Raw genomic sequence first — 16962 nt, 5'->3', positions numbered from 1 at the left:
GCTTGCAAACCCGTCTCCCCGGAGACTCCACTTTTCGCTCTTACTGTCAAGTACCCTTGACTCTTTATTTTTGCCCTTTTTATCTATTACAACTAATTCGAGTTCTTTTGCCCTTTTCAGCTCTTAAGACGTGGCTTTCTGCGAGGTCTGCCCTCCTTTCGTTCCCTCCACTCTTTTCCTTCCCCCCTCCCCCTCCCCCCCTCGCTCCCTGCCACCGAGATCTCTGGATGCAGAGCCTTTTAGAAATTGAAGAGGTTGGTTATTCTCTTTCCCCCCCCGCGCTTCCCTCTTTTCCTGTCAAAATGAAAATTTCACTTCAAATTATCTTGGCTGATGCAACGGGTCCCCCCCTTCTCCTCTTTCTCCACCCCTCCCCTCCTCCTTCTTTTCCCCAGGCCGGGAGCCTCCCGTCTCCGCCTTTTGACAGCCCCCATCAGCAGAGAGGTTCCGATAATATCATCCAAGAGAGCGAAAGTCAATATAATGACAGGGAGGTGGTGGAGGAGGAGGAGGAGGAGGGAGGGGGGAGAAGTTCGGAGTCCAATTAGAGCCTCTTGTGAGGAGAGCGGAGGAAAGGCTGCGCGGGCTCCAGAGCGCCTCTCGGCTGCCTAGCAGCTCCAGTCCGTCGGCGGTCACTGAAATTGGACGCCTGGCTGGTCTAAAGTTGCTGTTGGACAAAAGGGAGTCGCTGGAGTTGCGGATCCAATTCTTCGCTCCCTTTCTGACTTTGAATCGTAGGTGATTGTTACTACGGTTCTGCTTTCCAGTGCTCCGCGTTGCAGTCCACCAAATGAAGTTCTTGAGAAAATATGAGCCAGGCCAAGGATTAGAGGTTGGCGGGTTGAATTGGTGCCCTGAAGAGGTGTGTGGGGGCGCAAACTTTACGCACAGTCACAAATTCCGTTCAGAATTAATCTGATGAACGTTACTCAGTGGGTGGCGTTTTTCAGTGGCAATATCTCGCACTCAAGTCTATTTTAGGAGTTCGTGTTGACCGATGACAAATGCAGCTACCACACACACAAGCTTCTCTCAGAACTTAACAGCGCTGTATGTTTTTGTGTTAGCAATTTAACCCTGAGCCTATGGTGGTTCAGAATAACAGCAAGGCCAAACAGATACTGGCTTTTGGAGGCGGGCTGGGGGGGGGAAAGGGACGGGGGAGGCAGAGAGCCTTTCCAGGAAGAGGCCTCTTGCGTGACCCCATCCAAGACCCCTCTCCGGAGAAAGCAGAACCAGCCCCTGGCCGGGAAATCCACTCGCTCTAAAGGAACCGCCCCAGAGATTTAAATACCCACCCTGACACACACACACCCCGTGAATTTAACCGGACAGCTTTTAGTTTTATGGCTTTTAATATTCCTTTCAAAATTACTTCTATGGAATTTACAAAGTTCCTCTATTAATTTATTTTGCCGGTCGGAATGATGAAAGGGTGTCTTTTAAAGCGTTTCGATCTGAGGGCGGACTCCGAAGGCAACCCCGGCTTTCCCGGCAACCCGCAGACAGCTCCCCGTCTCCATCCCCAGGCGGCCGCGAGAGGGGATCTTGACGGCGCTGTCTTCTGCAGGCTAAGTGGCAAATTGCCCGACGTTTCTCGAGAAAGTCCCGCGCCGTGGGGTGGGGTGGGGGGAGCACTCCTCCTTCCTCTTGGCTGCGCTTCTATTTAATGTCAAAACGGTAAAGCATCCATCCTGAAGTGCTGAAATATTCATAGAGAATCCAACGATTCGCTCTCCATACCAGGGGAGAAGCTTCAAGTTAAAACGGCGCTTTAAAACATCAAATCTTCCATGTGAATCAATTGCTTCGCTCACATTAACGGGGCGGGGATGGGGGGGAGGGAGGGAGGGAGGGAGGGCGAGAGGTGCCGGCAGCTTCTGCAGTACAATATCAGGACTTCTTTGGCGACTTTACATTCCCAACAATTTCATTTCTCTAAATTTTCCCCTGCTCGCTTTTTTCCTTTTGGGGGGGGGGATCCTTTCTTCTCAACCCGAATTAAGTGAGCAGCTCACCGAGCTTTTAATGCCGAGCGTCTATATAATCAATTCTACCTGGGGAACCGAATTAAAATTTCTTTATGCAACTCGATTCTGTGGAAATTTTCTAAGAAACAATTTCCTCTTCCAGGCTTCCTTTTACTCAAACTTGTCTAAGATCGCACTTTTGGTCAGGAGACAGAAGGGAAGCAAGCCTCAGTTGGTCACGATATTGCCCTTCTCCTGATTGGCTTGAGAAGCTGAACTATTATTGGGTTCCTTTAAAAATACGACTTCTCTTAATAGATAACCTTTTTCTGTCCTCCAAATTTCAGATCATGTCCGAATTTTTCTTTGCCCGTTTATAACTTGTAGAAAAAGAAAAATAGAAAAAGGTGTGTCCCACTTTGTCCGCGGGTGCAATTATAAATATTCCAACAGAAGAGCTTAAATTATAAACGTTCTTATTTTTAAAAAAACACTCTAAAACCAGCACTTGGCCCTTGCTTTCTCCGGATTACCCTACCCATCGCCAAACTCCATAAGCACCCTCCTCCCAAAGTGATGGGTTGTATTAACTCCCTTTCACAAATCGCCTTTTGAGTTTTTATAATGAGTTTTAGAGAAAAGGAAAGAAAGATGTAAATGATTTTGCTTGGGACCCCGGTAAGAAATAATTGAAATATTCTTCTTTTAAGCAGCCACTACCATCCGCTGCTCCAGCGTCGCTGCTTCATCTGGAACTACCGAACCCTTGGTAGATCTTAAAAGTCGTTTAATTAAAAAAAATTCGCGCTGCAACAGATTCTCTGTTGATTTAAAAGTTGTGCCACAACTCCCTTTGGCTTGCCTTGTCTTTTGACCTTTATCGCTGAAGGCCTTGTCAAGTGGCTCTACAAAGTACAGCATGGGACTCCAGTCTGGACGAAAAGATTCATATTTATACTATCTGACTTCCAAAAAGCTCGATACCTGTTTTAACTTGGAAGTGATATTCATTTTCATGGAGCTACTTCGAAATAGACATTCGTCTGAAACTGGCGAAAAGTACCGGTAAACTTACTTTTGTCCCCCTTTCCAAAAACCCACTGGGGGGGAGTTTCTTTCACAAGCAAGGCAAAGAGATCACAAATCATAGGATAACTCTGAGAGACAGACAATTTATTTGGGGTGAACATACCCTTTCGACATAACCTATTTGTCAAGGTCAAAAATTCTGTGTTCGTGTACGGGAGCGCAATGGGGTTTAACTCGGTGAAAGAAGTGCGATTTTTTTTGTGCGTGTGTATGTGTATGAGATGCTAACAATGAAAAGAGGAGGGGTGAGGGGGAAAGTCCGAGAAAGTCCTTTTTTTGGTAACTAAGATCGGCATGCCACAAATTAAAAGGAAATAAAAGAACGAGACAAACGGTCCCCCCCCCTTTCCCTCCTCGAAGAAGCTGAATTTGAATCTCGCGCCCTGTAAACTTGCCCCGGGAGATTCCAAAGGCGGCGCGAGTGGCGCGTGCGCAAGATCCGTGATGAAGACTTCGATTGCTGGAAGTGATCAAAACTCTCCCCCCAACGCACACACACTTCCCAAAAGCAGAGAATGGGAATCTCTTTTCTCCCGCCTGAAATGTCCAGCCGCGGTTTTTTAACCCCCCCCCAGCCCCCGTTCTGTTCCGCTCCTGTAAAACGTTTCCCGCCCAAATCTCAACTCTCTCTCCAAGTCTTTCGAGTTCCCCGCCAAGTCACCAGGGCCCACCCCGGCCTCAGCGGCTCGCCAGGTCCGAGTCTTTAACCGCCCCCCGGCCTTGCCTTCCCCCTCCCCCATCCCCTCCCCTGACCCAGGGAAGGCGGACGCGGACGGGGCTCGGTCGCTAAGAGCAGAACATTTTGCCGCCCGCTTTGGGAAAAGCCAGGAAGTCTTTGCCGGAGTCCTGAGGCCCAGCCAGGCCGGCCAGCTGCCCCTTGAGCACGGCGGCTCCGCCCCCCAGCGAGCGCCCCAAGGCTCCCGTCTCCAAGATGGAGCCCTTGGTGGCCGCCCAAGACACTGTGGTGCTGTTCAAGGCCTGGTTCAGTGTGCTGTGTCTGAAGAGGGGGTCGTGGAACACGCCGTCCACCCAGTTCCTGAGGTTGGTAACGGGGGAATCCTTCGCGGGCCTCTCCAGGACGCCGGACGCCTGCGCCGCCCCGCCGCCGCTCGACGCCCCCTGCTGGCGCTTCAGCATGCACGAGGGGTACTCCGCCTGGTTGAGCGAGGTGGCCGTGTGCGCCAGCGACCAGATCCTCGGCTTCCCGCTGCCCTCGAGGAGCGGCGAAGGCGGCGGCGGCGGCTGGTAACACGGCTTGGCCTCGCAGCTTCTTTGCCTGGCGCTCAGCAGCTCCGTCGCCTCGCAGCCTTCCGGCCCCGACGCGGACTCCTTGAGGCAGCTTTTGGTTCTGTCCAGGGTGTTTTCCAGCGAGGCCGCCCCGCCCGCGCCCAGAGCGGGCTCCTTGCTTGGCTCGTTGGCGCACGCGCCGCTGCTCTCCACGTGGCCGAAGGCTGGCGGCTTCAGCTCGCTCTCCGAGCTTTCCGACTCCAGTGGGTCGTAGTCGTCCAGATCGCTTAGGCCCAGCTCTTTGTCCTCCTTCCCGGAGGATTCTGGGAATAGAAGAAGGGGGAAACACTGTTTAATTCATTCTCGTCTTATCTAGCATTTGCCAATGAAATCTCTCTTCCTCAAGTCTGCCACAAATCATTCACAAAGAATCCCCCTTCTTCTCCTTTTTCGGAGAAATAATGCCTTGCTTTCCCTCAAGTCTTAACTGGTGGAATGGTCAGCCGCTATTTTGAACTGGTTATTAGGAAACAAACTGGTAGTCACTTGTCAAAAACTTTCAAATGGATACACAGATGCTGCCTGAAATAAGATATTCGCTCCAGTTGGAGAGACAATTTTTTTTACCTCAACTAAATATTTATATCTACCACTCTTTTCCTCTTGCATGTAAATTTTACTTCTCCAAGTTAGGTTTGAGCCTTGGAGAAGTAACCACGGTCGGAACAATCATTTGATACCCATCTCTCACCCTGCCAGATTAAGCTTGGCACACAGCTGAATGCAGCAACTTTCTCTTATCTCCAGATAAATACATTCCCATCATTGCACACCTGAGAATTACCAGTTTCCCCCCAAAAAACCCGATATACAGAACTGGCTATAAATCATGCCTTCTAAAATAAAATTTTCAAATTCAAGAGTACTGTGCTGCTCTAAGAAAGTGTATTTGCTTATTCCTTAATCACTTCTTTAATCACAAAAGATTTAGTGGCTCTATTACCATAACATGCACAATTTGTTTAGTGTTAATCTAGGTTAGATTTTTTTTTTGAGGTGTTGGGTGTTGTGCCTCAACACATCAGGTTAATTCGTGGGGCTATGGGAACATGGATTAACTTGGAAATCAAGTTAAAGCATGTCATGTGAATACAGCATTGAGTTGTTAAGGATATTGGTTTGCACAATGCCCACTGCAAGGCTATTGCCTGCTAAGAGTGAAATTTATCCTTGTATTATCAAATATAATCTAGAGTGTCCCCTCACAGATAATTTCTCCATAAACTGAGAACTAGGATACCATGTCCAAGTATTCCCCAATAGATGATGATTGCATATTCCAATTTGCTCTGATGCGCAGAAGATATAAGGAAGCCTTTCCCAACCTGATGCCTCCAAATGTATTGGACTAGAGTTGCCATCACCCTAGGTCAACATGCAATTATAGTCCAGTAGGTCTAAAAGTCCCTGGGTGGGCAAAGCTAATCTAGGGAGAAAAAGTATAAGCTTGCAGTATTTTAAGGAACTGTTAGGCGATACCCTCGACTTTCTCATTCTTTAGATTCTCCCCTTGACCTTCTCCATCCTCGTCTTCCTCGTAGGGTCTTTTTTCATCAGCACACTTATTCCTTGGGGGCCATGTCATCTTGTTCTCCTTCTTGAGCCTCCTCCGGGCATTGGCAAACCAGGTGGAAACCTGTGTCAGGGTCATTTTGGTGATGATGGCCAGCATGATTTTCTCGCCTTTAGTTGGGTAAGGGTTCTTGCGGTGCTCCTGCAGCCAGGCTTTCAGCGTGCTGGTTGTTTCCCGAGTGGCGTTTTTCCTCCTTGTCCCTCCATCCATGGTGCTATATCTGTGGTTACAAAGAGTGTGAGAAAAAGAGGATGGGTACTTAACAGACCTACCTTTATTCTAACTGAGGAGAATGTCTCACTGCTATCCATGGAACAGAGATTCTTCTAGCTCACAAATCTTTCATTTAGGGGATAAGACCTGTAAGTACTCAACATTTATCCAATAAACAATCTGACTATGTAGAAGTATGTGGATGGACTCTGCAGTCTGCTGGGGATGAAGGGCAGGGTTATTTGAAAGTATCACTCTATTCAGTAGAGATTCCTCAGGGAAGGATGGATCAGATTACAGCAGACGGTTTGCCAAAGAAATGTGGCCTTTGGGAGGAATTAGTATACAGTTAATATAAAAGGAATGTGTCAGAAAAATATCCTTTTTTGGGTGCTACTTCTCTCCAGTAAAGACCTCCGAGTAACCTCTCCATGCGATGGTAATAAAAATATTTCCTTTTATTAGCGGCAAAATACTCTCTCGTTCTCACTCTCATATACACACACAGAGAAAGACATTGAAACTGTGCCTGAATATTTAATATACATCATCTAAGAAAAGGTCACCTGCACCCACTGGGCTTAAAAGGTTGAAATAGTGGAAGCGGGGATTCTTGGCGCATGTTCTTTTAGAAAACAAGCAATAACGAGATCAAAGATAAAAAAAGGTTTGTTTAACATGATGTTAAAAGGGTGTGTGTGTCAACTTTAAGCTATCTGAATTCATGGGAAATATTTGGAAATCTGCCTCTGAAAGAAAAGTATGCATAGGGATGAGTTAGCCATTGATTCTTAGAGCAACTTCACACATCCAGATGCCAGTTGTGAAGTGTGAAATCCTCTGTGCAAAAATGTGATTTATGCATATGTGAAGCAGCCAAGGGAAGAAAAGAATCATAAACGAAGAGAAAGCTATGATTAAATCAATGCTGATTGACTGAAATGAGGGAAATATCTAGATTTAAAGCTAATGCTGCCACTGACCTTACAATCTCTTTAAAACCTTCCTTTGTTCATAGGTGTTAAAAAGGGTGCAAAATATTGGAGGGGAGAACAACTAGACAAGGATTCAATCACTAGGGGAACCCCCCCCCCCAATCTTTTCACTTCAGGTTTTCTTCCAAAATCAAAGCTTACTTCTGTTCTCATTGGGTGACTGTAATGTTTAGAGGTTCACTGTCTAATCTATGGATTGCTCAGGTGCTCTAAAACTTTCAGGCTTGAACTTTTGAAACGTTAGTTTCTGCTGGACTCAGAGAAACCTTGCAGAAGCTGTTATTTTATAGCACCTACCTAGGCAGATTCCTAAATCTTCCATGGTCATAGACTCCATACAGCCATTACCTAGTACCCAAGGCAGATCTAGCTCTTGATCAGTGAGAGACTGATCTCTGGGTGATCACTTAGGTATTCATCCCGAGAAATGCAAATAGGAATTTGAAAATAGAGCTGTAAGGCCAAAGTGATAAAAGAGATTAGAAGAAAGGTATGGGTTTGTGACTGGAGACAATAATAAAAAAAGTCTTTATGGAAATGAAGACTGGGCAGGTGCATGAGTAAACTCCTGGAATTCTGCAAGTAGTTCAATTAAGGATTTGTGTCTTCCTTCTTGGACTGCTTATAGCAAAAATCCATGCATGCATGCTCAGACATAAAGCTCAGTCCCCAGGGAAGTGTGTGAAGAATTACAGTGAATAAATGCAGTGGGACTTTTTGCAGATGATAATCGTATCGCCAGTGATATGGGGATAAACTGACTTGAACCCTCTCTAGATCTTTTCATCTGGTGTATGTAGGACTGAGATTTTCTTTTTAAGTAAATAGGATGAGTTCAGTTTAAAAGCTAGTTCACATATGCAAGAAACATTCCTTGGGAACATCAATGCATAGATAATAATTTGTATACCCTATGCTGGGCGATAGGATACTGTCCCTTTCAATTGTCACTAGGGCTCCCCTGACTTCAGTACAGAATTTCAAACCCTTATCAAACCCTTTAAGGAAGTTTCCATAATGACTCCTATAGTTGTAGATGGGGATACCGTGCAGTTAAGATAATGGTTTTTCTAAGCCTCCACAGTGGGGGGGGGGAATGTGATCAAATGACTCCCTAATTCATTTTTCAGCCATTACTCTCCATCACCGCTAGAGCGAACATTCCCATAGCTGAAAGCATGGGCTTTTCACAGGGTGGGAAATGCATTCATACGTAACACCTAATCCAAGGGAGGTGAGAACGATTTGCGTAATCCATTTGCACAAATAATCTCTCAGCTATAAGCTAGAAGACAAGAAGACCTGAGAAAACTTCAACGGAAGTCAATGAGATGTTTTCCTCACACTGATTGAAACAGAATAATAATTTGTATTTTAGCTTAACATCTGCTGCTACTCAGGATTATTCATCCAGGTCAACATGCAAGCAGTCAGACATTCAGCAAAACTGCTGCGCCTTTATAAGTGCTGATATCCACCCACCCACCCACCCCCAAGACACATTCAGTTACAGTTATCTTTAAATCGGGTTCCCAATGGGGAAGCAAACAGCCAGTGTCCTCCCCCTGCCCCTCCCTTGTCCTGCCTCGCAATTAATAGCTGTTTGTTTCTTACCTGTCATATTGATACTGACTGAGCGTGTGATCGTAGGGATAGTAAGCGGTCGCCTGGGTAATGCCCGCATGCGCAGATCCACTCCCATCCTTCGAATCAAAGCTATTCTAGAACAGGAAAACCAAGGATGGCCTCTTTCAGCTCACCCCTTTCCTTGCCAGTAATGGGAAAGCAAAGCAAAGCAAAGCAGGGAGCAATATCTTCTTCCTCACAAGGAAACATAGATGGGAACAAGACAGCAAAGTACTCCACGCAATCAAAGATAAAGTATTTTCCCCCTAGCAAGAAAATTCCGGACTGATCACCAGCCCAAACTCATGCCTGTTTATTCAAAAACAGGTCCGTAATGGTTTTTTTTTCCCCAAAATCAAGGCCACACCCTTGTACTTGACTAAGATTTAATTGTATGCATTCTTCATTCAGGGGTTCAAAACAGATTAATATCAATGTGGTAAGTCATTAAGCATAGGCAAATGATCTTAAAATTGAAAACATCACGGCAGACCACCTTAGAAATCTACCTAACAAGTGGGATCTTTCTAAGTGTATTCGTTTGGGTATGGATAAGAAAATCTCTCTCTCTCTCTCTCTCTCTCTCTCTCTCTCTCTCTCTCTCTCTCTCTCTCTCTCTCTCTCTCTCTCTCTCTCTCTCTCTCTCTCACACACACACACACACACACACACACACAGACACACACACACAGACACACACCCACCCTTTATTGAGCACAGTATTATCCACGCTGATTAAGAGATTAACAAAAAATTCCAGTTTTTTCAGGAAACGCTAGTTCTCTACTAAGTCACGAATTCCCAGATTTACTGTCCTTTGGAACCTGAAATTCTAAATTCCAGGTTGAAGCTAGAAGTTAAACAAATGAAATTTCACAGCTGTGGAGGATCAGACTCCACCTTCTTCCAGTGAGGAACCCACTCACCATACTAATGGTGGTCTTGCTTGAAGCAAATATTTTACACCAAAGTTTATATTTAAATTTTTCAGCAGACCAGATCTTTTACCAACTCATTTCAGTATGTGATATTTTATAGAAGATTAGGATGAATATGCATCAGGAATGCAGGATAAAAATTGCTGTATAAAGATGTGTGTGTGTGTGTGTAGTGTGGAGTGTAATGAGGATAGTATGTTTTTACATGCATTCATCTTTGGTTATCAACCATTGGTTATATTAGAACGTCTGCAGCTGACTATGTGGGTTTTCATCCAGACCTGCATGTAATTGGATTGGAGAAGATTGCCCAACACCTGTTAAACTTCCCCGTCAGGTATGCTCCAAGTGTGTGGTAGACACCAATTTTCTCCAAAGCATGTAGAGTTTTCTAGGTCTAGGGAAAAAAAAGAACCACTGGTTCTAGGGGGGCTAAACGGTATTCTTACCCCAAATTCCTACATTTTTCATCCTAATTCAGTTCATTTTTGAGCTAAATGTTTACTTTCTAAGACTGAGCTTCCATCCCGATCTTAAGATCTAGGCAAGCCCAATTGGTGACCAAGCCAGGTTTTCTGAAGTAGTTTACTAAGTCTCTTAAGAAACAGTGGGTAGGCTTCCTTACTTTCCTTGAGAAAATTCTGGGCACAGCAGTGGCAGAGACTTACCAAGGAATAGAAAGCTGATGCCTCTGTCCCATAAGTGACATAATTGCCATAGCCTTGAGTGTTTGTGTAGGGATTCCCATAGACTCCCAGAGCAGCTGCTGAATTGAGTTCGTGCCTGGCTGTGGCCAGTAGCCTGCTCTCATATACTGGACAGTAGACAGGGGTCTGAGTGGAGGGTGCCGCTCCTGAGTCCGCCAAGGACCTACCACTGTTCTCACAGCAAGTTGACAAGGAGTTGGTGGTCATCAGGAACTAGAAGAAGAAAGAACAGGATGGTGAAAAGAGGAGAGACCTGGGAGTCAATCAGGCAGGTTAGCCAACCCAGCAATCAATTATGTAAGGTACATTTGGATGCCAAACCACAGAACTTAGTTCTGGGGCAAACCTTGCAACTGATTTCAAGGCAAATTATTTGCAGTTTCTCAAAGTTAATACGTCTGGAATAAACCTTCTCCCTTTCCTGCCCTCCATTTGGGCACATATACATGTACAATCCTGGGGAATATTTAATCCACCTACCTGCCTTGAGCAATAGATTACTTAATCTAAAGATACAGCCATTCCATCGGAGACCGATTTTGGTGGACGTTAAGTGGAATTGCCTGCATGATGGGTTTTTGTGGGTCTACTAACCCACCCAGCCCTTTCTTTCCCAGGCGCTCAGTCATATGAATTGACCTAGCCTTCTTTTCTGCCCATCTGGGAGCAGAACTGAATGGAATTCAGCCAGAAGCCCAACTGATTTGGTTTCCTGTTGGTGTGAATCAAAGACAGCTTACATATTTGCTTAGTTAGGTTGAGGGTTCACTGAAGATTCTGTGGGACTTAGTCTGAGTAGGCAAATGGGATTGGGCCCTTAACACTGCAGCTTCCCTCCCAAAATTGTCGTGTCTCTTGCTTTTCACAGTCCTTTTTCTGCCCATAGACTGATTCCAACTGAACTTTATTTCCGGATCGACAGGCGATCCTACTGTGAAGTAAAACCCCCTGACTGCAAAGGCATTCCATTCATAAAGCATAACTATCCAGGTGAAAATGATTTCCCAGCTTCCACATTTCTGTCTTGCAGTCCTGGATTTAAGTGTTTTTGATTCCAGTGATATCAATATTGCCCTCTAGAAAGATAAAAAAAAACAAAAAAAAAACACTTTTCCACATTTATCCTTAGTGGGGACTTTTGGTGGGGGAAGGGGAAATCCAGTGCAATATTTGGTATGATCTCTGTTACGGCTGGTCTTACCTGAGGTGCAGATGAATAAGGGTATCCAAACTGGGGGTAGGACATGGCAACTGGAGTGCTCTCAAAGTCCAGGATGCAGGAGCAGAAGTGTTGGGCTTGGGAGCTTGGGAGGCAGCCTTACTGGTCCAGAGGAGTGAATAACTCGGGCTTCCAGGGGCCTTAAGAGTTCCAAATACCAAAACAAATAAAGAAATACATTGAATATTAGTACTGACGTTTCATTTTTTTTTTAAAAAGTAGCGTGGATGTATTTCTCCCTCCCCTCCGGCCGGCACACAAATGCAAATAACAAGTTTTAAGGAAAAGCTGCCTCAGGAGTCGGGCGAGTGGCGCCTGTCTCACTTACCCACCCACACTACAACATATTTTGCCCCATCCACAGGCGGCAGAAGGCGGGGAGCGAAAATAATAATAATAATGACCCGTCTCTCCATCCGCCAATCCAGGCCAGTAACAGCCAGGAAAGACCCCACGGGACCTGCCCCGGGTTCACCTCTTCTGTTGGGGGTTGTATGTTCCCTTTGGAGCGGCTGCGATTGAAGCGGCGCCCAAAGCAGCGCAGAAAGAGCTGAGAGTTTGCTTTCTCGCGGGAGGCGACTCTCTCGCCCGTGGATTAGTAGCAGTGGCGTAGCGTGGGTTGTCAGCACCCGGGGCAAGGCAAGTAATTTGCGCCCCCTAACCCGTGGATTTTAGCACTCGAGTCTCTTCCACTAGATTAGTTAAAGAAACCCTTACCCCCCTAAGCACATGTATTGTTTGTTATGAAAATACTGATGTAATTAAAGTAAAATGCATCTAATGCGCCCCCCCAGATGTTGCGCCCGGTGTGGCCGGCCCCCCCTGCACCCCCCACACTACGCCACTGATTAGTAGCGCAAACGGGACCGGGAGAGCCACGCCAGGGCGAAGAAGCTCCTTGGAGAGGCCCCGAAAAAATAGACTTCGGAGCAGGAGGCATCCGAGTTACGCTCGGACTCTTGTCTCTCTCTCTCTCTCTCCCCACAACCCTAGTCCACGCGTTTCTCGGCGCGCGTGCGCGGAATCACTGAAGGGTGGTAAGCACTTTTAATTAGAAATTAATTAATGAGCAGCTGCCTGCCGCTTCTCTCTCTCTCTCCCCCCCCCCGCCCTGCAGTCATCAGTCCGCTTACAAACGAGGCCGACAAGGGACGCGCGCCAGCCACGCTTTTAAATCAACAGTTGAAAGCAGCTCCGACGTTGACAGACAAGCGCACCGAGAGGAGACCCCCCCCCCCCCACACACACTGCTCTCCTGGCCCGCACTCGCCTCCGATCCTATGAACCCATTAGCCACAGCTCTCGCTCCCGTTCAGAGTAGGCATTTCTCTCTTCTCGCTGTTTTGGGAGGCCGGGAGTTGTTTAAAAAGGCACTTTTGGAGGTGGGGGTTTGGGGTGGGGTGGGGTGGGTGGAATTATCTTAAAGGCATCAGGCATATCTGGTGTCCCGTTATGGAGGAGCGAAATGGTTTGCGACCTTTGATTAGGTCTGATATACCGATCCACAGTTTTTAACAAACGCCTCGAAATACTGCTGGCGTTTGATATGCAGGCATTGTTCCTGCAAAGTAGGGCAGTGTAATCATCCCGACCTTGTGTAGGCGAAAGGCAATGCTTGTTGGTAGATGCAAGATGGAGAAAGAGATTTGGGAGTTGATACCTTGATCTCTTCAGTGTTACTCGCTCTGACTTGTTCTGACCAGTATCTGTACACAGTGCTGGTCTATGTGTAAATAAGGCTCTGATGAAATACTGCCACTGGTAAGTTTTCATTTCTTATTGCAAGAGGCTATATCCAAGGCCTGCGTGTGGGTCTTTTAGGCCTAGTTTTCTAGGCTATTGTGCCTGCTCTTTATATTGCTTTTCAAGCCCTTGATTTATTTATCACGAGTATAAATTATCAGCTGGAATCTGATGGGTGGCTGGAAATTGCTTTATTACTCTTGTTCTTCATCTCTCTCTATAACCTTCCACATACTTGACATGATGCTTGAAATGTTGCTGAGAAGCAATTAAAAAATGAGTTAGGATGTTTTTCTCTGTCTCTCTGACAGAATGAAAGTTCACCCTCTATGACTAGCAAACTTTGATTCTGTTTTGCAAAGTTCAGTTCTGTCCCATCTAAATCTAGGATGACATTCATCACAGTTCCAGAATTCCACTTGACCATTCTAAAAAACAAAATTTGCTAATAAGAAGCAAAGTAGCATTATTTTCCCTTCCAAACAAAGTCTGATGATTTAAGTTTTTAAAATTTTATATTGGTAAGAATGAAAAACTCTTCAAACACAGAGCCATAGGATGGGATGGAGCCTTCCAAATCAGCAATTTGTCAATGCTGTTATTAGAACCAACCAGATATTTAATCCATGCTAGTAGTGGGGAACTGAACCCAATTTTATCAAACTTATGCTGCAGAGAGGCATCTGCTGTGCTTCTGTCTGATCTGGCTAAGACTGTAACATAGCCAAAGTGGAAAGTGAGAAGCAGGCAAAGGTGGAAGCATTAGACCAGATGTTACAGCCACACACAGAATACTAAAAGTTAAAAGCCACCCTACTATAAGCTTAAAACATGTCTAATGTGTGTAATTTGTGTCCAGGTTTAGTTGGTTTGAATGCTAAATATTTACCAAAATTCAACACTGGCAATTGTTCTTAAGTCTCTTGCTAGGCCTTTTTTTAATCTGAATATTAAATACATTTTCATGTTTAATCATTGTACAGTATTTTCACATTTAATGAGAATAATTGCTCAAGCCCTCTGGATTTCCCTATTAGGTTAAATCACTAACACCACTGCTATAGAAATGTTTTACTGATGTCAACAGCCACATGCCAAATTAATTTTAATAGAGCTGGAATTTCTGTACTGCTGAATACTTCAGTAGGAGAATCCAGGGGGCAGGAGTTCAAAAGACCATCCCTAGATTTCTAAAGCATTTGGGAATTCTTAGACTGGAACCCTACACAATGAACATTTGGAGTTTATGTTTGTATTACTGAGCATGCATGCTTAGGAACTCATGCTTGGCTGGATTTACATCTCAGATAAAAAAAAGATAGTTTGAGACTCATATTGGTTCAACCCATGAAGTTTTGGAAGAGTGTTCAAGATAAAAGTGGAGAAAAAAATGGCATTTCAGTAACGGGATTCAAAGAGCAAATGCTCTTTGTAGAACAGCATATTTTGGTGAAATCTGGCTAAAGAACTGGGAAAAGCTGGGGACCCACACATTTTCTATGTTGGAGGTGAGCAGCAGTATATATGTATACAAATGCAAGACACTGCTTGCCCTCCCCTTCCTCAACATTTATTCCCATCCTGTTTATTATTAATCCTAAAGTAATCCTTTATTTAAATGGCCATTTATTTCCAAGTGAGCAGATGAACAAAGATGCCCTTAAATCATCACCAGTTCCTTACACTTGGATGAATGTAACTTAAGGGCTGAATATAAAACAGTCCATTCAGGAAGCCTGCTAAGGGACCTTAGCAGGGTTAAATACCATTTTTATTGAGCCTAAAGTCATTTAAGAGTGGCATATAGACTCTAAATCCAAAAGAACCTACTTAGGCAAGGCCCAGTTTAAGATACTTTGGTACCAGATACCTTCCTCATCCCAAACCTAGGTGATTGCTACAAAAAAGGGACTTTCAGTTATCCCACAAATATGTTTCCTTCTTTTTGACAGAAATGGGGGAAAAGCAACAACCCAACCCCAGTAAATTTTATGTCATCACATTTTCTTGAAGCTCAAGGTCAACTGCTCCATTCTGCCTACTGGTAGAGCTGGTTTTAGTTCAGGGGGTTAGAATGAGAAATTCTTGCAAGGAGGGAAGGTATTCAAAGCCTACTCCATCTCCTTTACCCGTCCACTGTCCAGGTATGGTGTGTGTGCTTTGGGAGAGGGAGGCAGGAGAAAGAATTCTTTGAAAAGAGGGGTCGTGGGCTGGGAGGACTCCTTTGCAAAGGGCAACTAACCATCTCCTCAGGACTTTCGCAAGCCTCCTGGTGCATATGTAGTGGGAAGGGCAGCTGGGGTGGAGGGAGGGGAGGGCAGAAGTGCAGACTTGCTCAGAGAGCTTGCCTGGGTTCAGACACGTGAATAGCCCCAGGGTCACACTCTAATTAATGACGATGTTCCCTTCTTCTCCCCAGATGGAAGACTTGGTGCCTCCCAGGGACGAATCTGCCCGCTCTGACAGCTCGATTGAGGGTGATGGATGACTATCTGGAGACCGCAGTACACCTCATATAATCCTATCGGCTGCGTAATTGCTGTAATTTACCGAGGCAAAAAGCTTGGCTCTAGCAAGGTCGAGTTTTCGCAATAGCGGCCCCGATCCCAAGCACGCCTCTGGAAAAGAGATCCTCGCAGGATCCCGTTTGTCGGCAGTAACTTTTACCTGGAGAACAGCCGGCACTCTTAATTTCGTCCGTAAGCCAGTTGATTTCATTAAAATCTCCGTAATTTAGGAAGCCACTGAAAAGGCTGACTTCCAAGCAGCCACCACGTTCTCCGCGTTATTCCAAAGTCCCACTTCATTCGCGGGGAAGGTGAGGCAAAGGACAACCGGAGGTGAGTTTCAAACGGAGGGGAAACGAAGCTGTATTGGAGCCACTTCTTCTGTCTACCCCTCCCCGTTTCTTCCCCGGCTGTTTTTACGAGAATAAATGCATCTAATGGAGTAAGCTGAACAGATTTCTCCAGAATGCGTAACGGGGGTGAGGGGACCTTAGGACCTTAAGAATAAGGTTTCGGTCCCTGGAAGGTCTTAGTTCCTCCCGGCCTTGATGTATTTTATTTTCACATCTTACGCCGTAGCAAAAGTGGAGGCCTTTCCAAACACTGCTGTAGGAAAAGGAAGGCCGTCTCCTGGAGTCTGCGTCCTTTGCAAGGCACAAGGGCAACTTTCCAGATTGTGTCGGACAAGAAACTCGAGGGAAGAGGGGGAGGGCGCGGGAGGGGCGGGAACCCAAAGCACGGGCTGATCCATAGAGAGCTAGGGTTAAATCGGTTGGCACTGGCGCTGACACAGAGAGGCATTCCTCTGGGAGAAGGAGGCAAGTCCTGGTTCCTCTAGGGAAACTTTCAATTTTTTAGGCACCGCGGAGCCGGCATTGGCGACTCCTGAATCATTTCAAGCGGTTTGCTGGGCTCCTGGCGCGCAGCAGCTCAATCCCGGTCGGTTGTATCGGATCATCCCACCTTTCAAGCGAGCAGTGCATTGTTTGATTTGGGGGTTAAGGATCGCCGGAGGCTTGCTTTTCAGTAAGTAAGGGCATCTAGATGAAAATAGAAGGGCTTTATTCCCTTTTCCCAGGTGCTCAAAGGCTCCCG

General features: G+C 45.8%; 1 protein-coding gene and 1 long non-coding RNA gene across 2 annotated transcripts in view; one reads left to right on the top strand and one right to left on the bottom strand.

Annotated features, from left to right (window-relative positions):
* The window catches only part of LOC308664871, a 40600-nt gene extending 24798 nt beyond the window's left edge, over positions 1-15802 (top strand). Inside the window, exon 3 of the long non-coding RNA XR_014025772.1 lies at positions 15780-15802. This is a non-coding gene — a long non-coding RNA (uncharacterized lncRNA). The remainder of the gene's footprint in view (positions 1-15779) is intronic.
* Positions 3846-11644, bottom strand: IRX4 (iroquois homeobox 4; the record flags this gene model as incomplete). The annotated part of the gene is made up of 5 exons (XM_081323702.1): positions 3846-4609; positions 5826-6139; positions 8742-8848; positions 10360-10611; positions 11600-11644. The coding sequence occupies 5 exons, from the start codon at positions 11642-11644 to the stop codon at positions 3846-3848; spliced, it is 1482 nt and encodes a 493-aa protein (XP_081179828.1).
* Positions 15803-16962: the final 1160 nt, after the last annotated feature.

The sequence above is a fragment of the Vipera berus genome (genome assembly GCF_964194415.1).
Source record: "Vipera berus genome assembly, chromosome: 3".
Classification (NCBI taxonomy): Eukaryota; Metazoa; Chordata; class Lepidosauria; order Squamata; family Viperidae; genus Vipera; species Vipera berus.
This window is presented reverse-complemented; position numbering and strand designations above follow the sequence as displayed.